We start from the raw sequence: 10,645 nt of genomic DNA on the forward strand, positions 1-10,645 counted from the left end.
TTTGGGATTTAATGATCGTCAATGATGACGATCAGTGGTGATTAGTGACGAAAACAAATGATAACCAACAACGATAATAAGCAGTGGTCATCAACAATGACTTTGACTAAATTCAGAGGTCAAATTTATATTTTATATAAATCTCTAGGGTCAAATTGATATTTTTTCTAAAGTCTATGCTTAAATTAGTATAGTCTAAAATTTAATTATCAAGTTAAAATTTAGCCATATTGATTGACATGTTACATCATTAAACTAACCAGAGTAAAGAACTTAATGATCAAACCATAATGAGCCAATAACATAAGTGATTAAAATATTGATTTTTCAAAATCAGTGACCTAAATAAAACAAACTAAAATAAAAAAGGATTATAACCGTAGTTTCCTATATTTTTTCTATTTTTAAGAGGAATAATTTTTTATGATTAATAAAGTACAACCCCCGCCAGCAAACATCATCAATATCAAGGACAATCCAATCATTTCTTCTAATCTCCAGACCTTTTTAAATTAAAAGTAATTAATGACCTTCGTATCTTGTATTAACCCCCAAACCCAAAACGCACGCAAAGAACAGAAGCTGAACAAGTTCACTGCTGTGGGGTGCCTCCAATTTTGTGTGGCTTGGAAAGTGAAAGATTAATAAGGAATTTGGTTGGTGGGATCTGGTAAAAGTCCCCTTTTGATCGATCTGTTGGAGGAGGGAAAGCAAAAAAGGATATGGTGGGATGAGTGAAAGGAGGGAGAAGGAGAACCGGAGTGAGGGATGGCTAGGGAAGGAAGACCCAAAGGGGGCGGCTTCGGTTTAGGTTCGGCTTCGGGTCACTGGTCGTGTAAAAGGATAACTCTGACTGTTTGCTTCGTTAACATTGTTGTTGCTCTCTTTGTTCTTCGTTCTCTCTATTTTTCTCTCTACATTTATTCCAACAAAGATAATGGTAAGTTTCTATCAGCTTTTCCTTTTTCTTAAGAGATTTCTTACTGATTAGTGTTCTGATTTTCTGGGTTTTTGTTCTTCTTTTTTAGTTGTAAAGTATACTCAAGATCAGATTATGAAAATGGAAGAATCAGTTAAGATTCGAAGAGCTAGTGAACCTATCGAGCTTATTAAATTGGTATGCGAATTAACCTTTTTTTATAGTTTCGTTTTGTTGGCGATAATGTTGTTAATTGGGGACACTTGATATCTGTAAATAAAGGTTAAGAGAATAAAGCGTGGATCTTGGAGTGAAGAATCGGTGGCTGAACTGCCACAGACAGTTAAGCATAAGATAACTGATGAGATCCTACAGAGATTCAGAAGTTTGAAACCAAATGTCACTGCAAGCGAGAAGCAAGGCTAGTGTCTTAGTTTCCTTCTAATTTTGACTGTTTTGTTTCTTTATATTACAGTTTAAAATTGCTGTATTTTTCTATATTTTCTAACATTAAAAACTTTTTGTGATCTGGAAACTGCGAAGATTACAAGTTAATAAATACTTCTCAGTGAAAATCAGTCTTAAACTGCATTATTATAATTGAAACTTTTAGGTGTGTAATTACCTAGTTTAGTATGCAAGAGACAAGAAATGCATTAAATACATTGCAGTTTTTGAGGATGAAAAATCATTTACTGTTTTTATCCCAAAATAGCACTTGATTATTGCCCACATCACATGTTCCTGTACACAAACATTATGATTGCTAGAACCTGAGCTTCCTAGGGATCATCTGTCAAGAGGCAAATGGAATTCTGTGATAATCCTGAAGAAATATATTTTGAAACTTTGTTCTCGTCATCTACGGGCTTGTTTGTGATGCTTCCTATGTTTCGTAACAATAGGAAAGTTCAGTTCATAATTACATGTAGGCTTTCGAGTTCATGCCATTTAATTTCTGTTAGGTTTCACATGTTATGCTTTCTCTTCTGTTCTTTCATATTTCCAAGGTTCCTAATCCTATTAATCTAATGTCAACCAACCCAATAGTCCAAAGGTGTATATGCTTCATATTCATTACATAGCAATTAATGGGATAGATCAATTCTTTCATAACCTATTTGAATTTAGCTAGCCAATTAGTCATAGTTTGCAGAGTTTTGTGGTTAATTGATTGATTGCATTAAGAAGAATTGCTAAATTATTCTTTGGTGCCCAATGATTTTTTTTTTTTTTGATAGAAGTAGGAGGCCTCATTAAAAACCTCCCTCATAGTAGTCCTATTCCGTAAGGAAAGAACCGACTAGCAGAAGGAGGAAAAGAGTACCTCAAAATATTATTGAATAAAACATATTAAATAAGACTTAAATAAAACAGCTTAACAACTGTTCCCTATAATTACATAAAACAGAAAAAGTAAATCTAACAATCACCCAATCCCCTCCTTAGCTAACTTATCTGCCTCACAATTACAACCCCTAGGAATCAATCTTAGAATACATTCCTTATCTGAACAGCAGACACTACTTCTTTTACTAGATTTGAAAAGAAAACAGGAGCTGAAGCAGGAGAATTAATCCAGTCCATTGCTGACTTACAATCGAACTCAACAATCAGCCTACCCTTCGAACACCATTCTGAAGATAAAAAAATCTCTAAGCCTTTACTGATAGCTTTTAATTCAGCTAGAGGGAGAGGGTTTGGTGCCCAATGATTATGTCATAAGATTCTCTTCTTTCTTTCCTTTTTTCTGATTGGTGAGAAAGTACATTATACATTGTGATTCTTGATTGAAGAAAGGTTTCAAATCATTGGTTATGATATATTTCTGACAATAACTTTAAAGAAAAATAAGTTTTTTGTTGGTGGCTAACTGACTATCACTAAATTCTTATTAGAAATTAGAATGTGTAGTACATATAAGATATCAGTGTTTAAAGGTCCTTTTCTCATATCCTGCTTTTTTGTTTTGCTACCTATTTTTTCCCCTTCTTTTCTGATACTTTTTCCTTTATGAAATAAATTGGGTCTGGTTCTATGATTAAATGATGTTCCATGCATCTAATTGCTTAGAAGCCAAATACCCTCTGTTCTCCTTACACTGAAGAACACAACTGCATTACATTTTCATCACTTGTCGGGGTAACAAGTCATGGAGACATGGACATATTTACATGGTTACTTATGCTGATTTTAGAGATCCACTCGTACTTGTCCTTTTGTTTGCTTTTATTTGGTGCTGAAAGGACCGAGTTTCTTGCATTACCTCTGTTTCTGTCTGTTTACACAAATGTAAAATAGATAGAAAATTAGTTTACACCCAAGGATAGTCTTAATGAGGCCACGTTACAATTTATGATTTATGATGAAAAGTGTCTTGGGTTTGGCATTACCCGAATCAAATGTGTATTTGAGTTAAAAGTTGGTAGCTATTTTGAGATTTTCAGAACCATTTTTACTATAACCATTTTTTGTTTTTATTTTAGTTGACAATATTTTGCTGCTGGTTGCTGATCAGCTCTAAATGTTAAGATCTTTACTTTTATGGACTGGATAGATTCTTTTAAGCCTATATTTGTTTTGAATTCCTCTAAAGCTTCCCAATTTCTGCCATTAGTTAAGAGTTATCATAGCAGTAATTCCAGTGTGTTAGAAGAGTTTGACTTATCAGCGATAATGTAGGTCTCATGTTTGAGGACAACTAATCATTTGTGGCACTGTTTTTGTAGATTTTTTCATTATAATTTACTACTATTCTTATTGGGGTTAACAGAAGCGGTTGAAAGCTGGCGGAAGGAGAAACTAAAAGAAGCCAAAAAGTTGGCCCTGGGAGAGGATGACTTGAATTCAACACGTTTGCAAGAGGAAGCAGGTAACTCGTACTCTGAAGCTGCCATATTTCGCTATTTTTGTTCATCATTAAGATAAAAAAAAGGGTGTTAAAGTTTAAACTTTCAAAAAAAAAAAAATCAATTAAACAATTATAGCCCACAATTTCGTCGACACTCCTTTAACTAAGGTTGATCATTAACTTTTAACATTTCTTTTAATCACTTACACCGCATGTCACAATACAGTGTTGTCATGTGATATTTTTAGGAATTTTAATTAATTAAACTTGTTTAAAAATTATGAAAAATGAAAATAACTTTTTTGGCTATTTTCATATTTTTTTTAAAAAAATAGAGTTTTGAAACAAGTTTTAGTAGCATTTAATAACTTTTTATATTTTGTAATTTTAAAATATTCTTTTAGAATTTTTCCTTTAGAAAACATGTGGCCTAAAACAGTGTGCCAGGTGACCATGATAACTTAATAAAAAAAATATTATGATTTAACATTCAAAATTGGTCAAAGGGTTTAATTGAAAAAAGAATTTAGTTAGAGGGATTATTAATTGTTTTAACTTTTCAGTTTGAGTGCAAAAAATAGGGGTTAAAAAAATCGAGAGCTTCAGGCACCCTAGGTCAAAAAAAAAGTATTCCCCTTTGTCCTTGTTGGTAGAATATTAAGTTTATCAGTCTGACATACCATTTTTGTAGGGATGCTAGTAAAAGCCTTGGATTCCAATTGGTCGTTGCTGTCTGAAGAAATTGGCCTTTGGATTCCCACTGAAATCAATAATCAAGAACATGATGATAAGCCTGAGGGTGTGGAAGATACAGGTAGTTGTTCAAACCCATCTCTATTTAGGGAAGCGTAGCAGACATTTAAATAAATATTTGGGAATATGGATTTGAAGTTGGTAAACTCTTCTTCAAAGAGTTGATGAAAAATTGTTGTCCAGAAATGTCAATCACTAAGGTGTAACCCTTTCGTACTGCAGAAGACGATGAACACATTTTAGCTGGGAGGCCCCTTCCACGAGAATGCCATGCTGAACTTCATACCGATTATGATGGTGTGGCCGTTAGATGGGGTCTTACCCAGCACAAAGAAAGTGCAGCTGACTGCTGCCAGGCTTGCTTAGATCAGGCCAAAAATGCAAAGCCTGGTGAAAACAAATGCAAGTTATGGGTTTATTGTCCATCAGAGACTGGTTGCTATTCCCCAGATAAATACCAAGACAAACACATGGAGTGCTGGCTGAAATTCGTAAGTTCCCTTTTTGAATCCATTAAGTTAGCATTCTCGTTCCACACTGACTGCAACTTAATATGCAGTCGGAGAAACCCAGGCTGAACTTTAAGGACAGATATTCCGAAGCATATCGAGACGCACACCCAAAGGCACCTGTTATGGTTCCTTGGGTATCAGGTATTACTAGCAGTTGACTGGATTTTGATCAACTAGACGGACATCGACAATGGTCAGCCAATTCAAGATGTATCAGACTCGAGTTCTACTGATGTTTTTGATTGACAAAGGCGTATGCTTTTCACAATATAATGTTTTTCTGGTTTCGGAACATGGGGGGAAAACCGGAAGCTTTGGAAATTATTTTTGTATCACGAAATGTGTCTATTGGGTGGTCTCAGGCAGCATTGATAGATGGGGAGACCCATGGGTGAGGCATTGTTTGTTGTTCAATTTATACATTGATAAATGTGAAAAATGGATCTAACGATCCTCATTGATCTGCTGTATGGGTATATGAATGTGAAAGAATTCTTTAACACCTTTTGTCTTTTGTTGGCTTTGCAGAATTATCCTCAAGATTAACGCATACTATTTAAAGATTATTTAATTGTTACAGGAAAGTATGTTTAATTTCTAGCCTACAACGGTTGCCTGCCTTACTATACAATGATCAGTAAATATCAGTTAGATTACGTCTCAAATTGATTTTTGATGTCTAAAGATTTTTTTTTAATATATATATATATATATATATATTATAATTAAAGAAATTTTCTCGAAAAATAGTTGTTTAAGGTTACACTTTTAGGTGCATGAACCGTAATCATCGTTAAATTTAACTGTTATCTAGCATGTATCGCGTTTATAAATTTTTTTTTAAAAACAAACACTTAATATTATAAATTAAAAAAATTAAAAATTATTTCCTTCACCGTCGATTGTACATTGTCGGTCTGTGGTCGTTGCCATTGACACCATCAGAACCGTTGCGATCCAATTGCTCACTAACTGTAAAATTATGCCAATCGTAATGGAAATCGCTGCTAAAGGCCATCGGATTTTTAGAATTTCCTTTGTTGTTTTTCGACGATTCCGACAGCTCCAAATGTGTTTGTTACACGACTGTCACCATTAAGTTCCTCTCACTGCTTCAAATAAAAATTCTTTCTAATACTTTCATTGTAACTTTTTTAAATTCAACTTAAAATGTTGTTTTTTTTTTCATTCTCGATCTCGTCTCATCTCCATCATTTTTAAATCTTAAATTTTAGGTAGTATAGCAGAACTGCCCAATATCGTAATCCAATCAATCCCAGAAACTGAGACAATCAAACATGTGGTTGGGGACAATTCAATTCCTTGAATTTGAATGAATACTTGTAGCTCATAACTTGAAGTGCAGGAGGATCATTAAAAATTTAAGAGGAGTTTAATTGGTGATCATAAATAGTCATTGGGATCAAAACGGAAGTAGAAAAATATCGTTCCGCATCTCGATTCTACTACAACTCGTCGATAAACCCAGTTCTTAGCTTAACCTTCTTCGTTGTTGGAGCAAAGAATCTTTCTTTCTTTATCTAACTGATATACGGAATCCGAAAGATATCATCTTTTTAAGTTTAGTGTTTTTGCTACTTCCGTTATCTTTTTCGAACATGATTTGATTCCAGTTCAAGATTGTTTATTTTCTTCCTTTAATAATTAACAGGTTCCCTAACTTTTATGGCTTTTGCTTTTTAAAGATTATTAATTCAGTAACTTCAGTTGATTAAATAATTCATTGTTGACCATTATCAGTAAGCTGTAAGGCCACTATCAGTTCAATCAGGTCAACTTCAACATAAAAAAAAAACAAGTCTTATAACAATCAATGTTGTATAAGGATATGCATAATATAAAGTTGGTATCTTGGAGATCAATTTGCCACTTTTACAGTTCTCCAACCATGAGTGTCTTTTATCAAGAAGAGCGGTCTCATCATTCTAAGAGGTTCCTGTTTCTGACTTCATTTCTCAAGGAAGCATTTTCCCGTTGCCATAGTTTCAATGGACGGCTTTCAATATCGGGTCGTGATAATGAATACTCAACGAGTGACATCGAAGATGAATCCGAAGTACCAACTCTTTTATTTTCTTCCTATATGAATTCCATTGCCGAGATAAGTGTTCATTTCATTTGTTCTCATTGTCTGTGATGTTGTTTTCAGGTAGTTGTTTCGGAAATCCAAAGTCGAGCAATAGAGAAGATGAAGAAAAGACCAAGTCTAATGGCGGAAAGCTTTTCATGGGTGTTATCTCCATCGACGGAAGAGCTTTATATAAGCTCAAAGCAGGCCAAAAGAAGAGACGATGATAATGAAGACGATGAATTCTTTCCTGTAGGGAGTTGTTTCTCACTGTGTTCGAGTGGTGCAAGCAGAGAAGTATTTATGTCTGCCAAGTCGAACTTTTTCTGCTGTTCAAGCTTAAACAAGGTAGATTTCCCGGAGATTTGGAAGTTCGATTTGGAGGATTTTAGAAGACGATCAATCATTAGGGAATTCCGTCATTGTGAAGGGTGGTCATTTGGGTTATGTAGGAAGGCTGTGTTGCTCCCACCTTTGCCTAAATCTCCTTCAGATTCTTGGTCTTGGCGTAAAGGCACCAGATTAGATAAGACGCCGTATATTTAAGCTCAAAATCTACCGCTACACCCTTCACTTGAGATGTTTTGCCTTCTTCTCCTAATAAGTCCAGCTAGCAGTCAAAACGAGGATAATCATGGATTTACCTTGTCTCACTATCTTTTTTTTACTCAAATTCTATAGTTAATAACTGTATCGTGTATAAGTTGTGTATTTAGGCCTTGTATTTTAGATTGATCAATTTTAGTTTATGTATTTTTTAAATGTTAGAAATACATCAGATATTCACACTTGGATAAGATAATAATGCTTTCATGCCCATTAAACAGCCAGTCTTTTTATTGAATCAGAAGTACCGTAAACGCGATGAGCAACTTTGTAGTTATAGATCCTAACAAATGAAGAAGAAACATGGTGAAAATTTTTCCCATTAAAAGAAGCATAAAAACACATGATTTTACATTTTGATTTACTGTATTGTTGACAAACATAAGCCATTTATTTTGATGCCAAGCAAACTCCAACCTAGGGTTTTCCAGGAGAACACCAACCTGTCTCCTAATAGTCATAAACATAATCTAAAACAGAAAAAAGGAAGATGAAAAAAAGGTTTACTTGAACTCTCTGAAACACTTTAGTGCTTAGCTCTTTGCTCCACATAAGATCCAGAAAGTCCAGAAGAACAGTAATCTGCAATGAAAGCATCCGAAAATATTACACAAATAGATTTGCATTATTTACAATAACCAAAATATTTGTGTAGGAATTCAAAAGCAAATTGGTATCGACATTTATGCATGCTGCACATGCAAGAAAGACTACAATTGACAAATTTAATAAATGCAACAAAGAACACAGAGTGAATGGTGAAAGCATCTATTAGCTCTCCTTGTTTTACCCTATAAGTTTAGGTGGATGAATATGGATATCAAACAGTTCTTGTATGACAAAGGATTCTCTAAACAGGTTAACCTTTAGCCTAGGTTCAGATTGGTGTTTCAGAACACCAGATGGTTAGGATGGTAAACATCAGGTAAGAACAAATAGCAAGTAGTACCTATAACGTAATCTGAGATGACTTTCTTTGCTGTTTTCACATCTTATTCACCATTTGGAACCTTATGGTTAATGAAAAATCTTTTGTTTCACAAACATGAACTACAAGAAAATGCTACGCAGTGCATGATTGAACCATGTTATACACCCTCGACATAGATCATTCAGTCATAACTCATAAGTGAATTTACAATTAGTTGCAAATATTCTTGGTACCTTTCCCCACTCAGCACCAAGGTGACCACATCTCATCTTTAGGTAGATCATCTTTGATCCCAACTCTGTCTCTACCTTCTTTTTCATGTAGGTTTCATCTGGACCAAATGCATGCATCCAAGTAAGTTGCATATTTTTGAAAAACTGTCTTAAGTGCAGCTGAAAAATCACTTGACAAAGGTTTCACATTCTACAGTAAAAAGAAAAAAAAGACTCATTTCATCAAATGCCAACAGTTGGTAATAGTAAAGACAGAGAGAAGAAAATCATCAGGGTCTTATAGACTATAATAATACCTCTCCACTCATTCCAATGCTGTCATCAAGTTCCATTTTCATGCCGATTAGAATACCACCAAATTCTTCAATGGCTTCAGCAGCACGGAAGACTTTTTTCAAAGCAGCCTCGCCGGCTTTGTCATCCATGTTTTTGGATAGGGCTTTATCTGCGTCCTGTACCTCTGAATACGGAAGCTCATCCTAACTTGCAGCCATTAAATCCTTAAAAACATTCAGAATCTCATCATCTTTTATGACAAGCATATGAGATACATCATCACCAAAATAGCGCAAGCTTCCCAATCTCAACCCGAAGGATGACCTGGCACCTGCATATTTTCCCTCATAATAAAATGTTTGGAATTTGATACAAATCGATATCATTATGAGTTACAAGATGCTACACAATTAGGGATGGACAGCGTGGGGTGCTAGGGGATGCAATCATGCAGCACCCCCTTGAAATTTCAAATTCCCTTAGGAATTTTCTACTGATAATATATTTCCTATCCCTAAAATTTTATAATTCCACACAATAAGTTCGCACCCCTATCAGAAAATTCGAATTTTTGAACGGAAAAGTGCAAAACTTGCAGAGGTAAACAACCAAAAGGATACAATTTTGAAATCCCATGAAGAACAGTCGGCCACGAGCTACAACATTATTAGAAAATACTAAATCTAAGTAGATAAACACAGGGATTACCAAGATAATGAAGAACGAGAAATGGGTAATAAAATAATGATCCAAAAGAATAGAATAGTACCAGAAGGAATGTTCGTGGGCGAACTAGAGACGGAAGGCGATGAGATGGAGTATAGAGTCCGGAAACCTGTTATGAACATGGCAGAGAAAGGGAAAATGTTAGGGATTTCTGTCCATGGATTAGGGATTTCGAGTGAGGAATTGGGGGAAATAAAAATACCTGGAGCAGAAGAAGCAATCTCTTAACTTGGAGCAGGAGACCCGCGTTGAGAACCCAACAAGAGTCCGGGTTGGATCGATTATGGAACTGGTCTGCTTAGAAAGGAGCCACCAGTTTGGGCTTGCTGATGAACAGCCCAACACGTGAAGGATTGTTGGAATCAGTTGACTGCCAGTTGTACATAATAAATTCTGTTAGATTTGTTTGTACTGAATGAATATAATGAAATAGTGTATTGAAAAATAATCTATTCTGACAATTAATGAAAAATTCATCTTTTCTATTAAATATATTCTATTAAATATATTCTTCTAAATTTCTCTAAATCCCTAAATTCTTTCTTGAATTCACTAAGGTTCATAACAATTGGTAATCAGAGCTTAGGAAAGATCCAACGTCAAGCTGGGTAAGCAGAAGAAAATCCAACAGATGGGTGATAAGGTGGGTGATAAAGTGGAATCAGCAGCCATATCAAGCAGTAATGAGGAGACTGGAAATGAAGCTCGAGTTCTTAGAGGGTGGGAAGAACAAAAAGAAGAATGAGAAA

General features: G+C 34.8%; 2 protein-coding genes and 1 pseudogene across 2 annotated transcripts; 2 read left to right on the forward strand and 1 right to left on the reverse strand.

Moving 5' to 3' along the window:
- The first annotated feature begins 512 nt into the window (after positions 1–512).
- Positions 513–5,439, forward strand: LOC120113612. Its single transcript, XM_039134703.1, has 7 exons — positions 513–940; positions 1,029–1,117; positions 1,202–1,340; positions 3,693–3,791; positions 4,462–4,584; positions 4,746–5,014; positions 5,083–5,439. The coding sequence occupies exons 1-7, from the start codon at positions 769–771 to the stop codon at positions 5,191–5,193; spliced, it is 1,002 nt and encodes a 333-aa protein (XP_038990634.1). The 5' UTR covers positions 513–768; the 3' UTR covers positions 5,194–5,439.
- A 1,408-nt stretch (positions 5,440–6,847) lies between these two features.
- Positions 6,848–7,697, forward strand: LOC120113559. Its single transcript, XM_039134681.1, has 2 exons — positions 6,848–7,112; positions 7,206–7,697. Exons 1-2 carry the CDS (start codon positions 6,870–6,872, stop codon positions 7,668–7,670), a joined length of 708 nt encoding a protein of 235 aa, XP_038990612.1. The 5' UTR covers positions 6,848–6,869; the 3' UTR covers positions 7,671–7,697.
- Positions 7,698–8,034: 337 nt separating this feature from the next.
- On the reverse strand, positions 8,035–10,281 carry LOC120113573 (annotated as a pseudogene).
- Between the last annotated feature and the right edge of the window lie 364 nt (positions 10,282–10,645).

This window comes from Hibiscus syriacus, unplaced genomic scaffold (genome assembly GCF_006381635.1).
Source record: "Hibiscus syriacus cultivar Baekdansim isolate YM2019G1 unplaced genomic scaffold, ASM638163v2 tig00110210_pilon, whole genome shotgun sequence".
NCBI classification, from domain to species: Eukaryota; Viridiplantae; Streptophyta; class Magnoliopsida; order Malvales; family Malvaceae; genus Hibiscus; species Hibiscus syriacus.

Bases quoted from the DNA above. Each gene is read 5' to 3' on its own strand.
- LOC120113612 (XM_039134703.1), top strand. From the start codon at position 769: ATGGCTAGGGAAGGAAGACCCAAAGGGGGCGGCTTCGGTTTAGGTTCG. The intron at 4,585-4,745 runs GTAGTTGTTCAA...TTCGTACTGCAG, and splicing joins TGAGGGTGTGGAAGATACAG to AAGACGATGAACACATTTTA. The intron at 5,015-5,082 runs GTAAGTTCCCTT...CTTAATATGCAG, and splicing joins TGGAGTGCTGGCTGAAATTC to TCGGAGAAACCCAGGCTGAA.
- LOC120113559 (XM_039134681.1), top strand. From the start codon at position 6,870: ATGTTGTATAAGGATATGCATAATATAAAGTTGGTATCTTGGAGATCA. The intron at 7,113-7,205 runs GTACCAACTCTT...TGTTGTTTTCAG, and splicing joins ACATCGAAGATGAATCCGAA to GTAGTTGTTTCGGAAATCCA.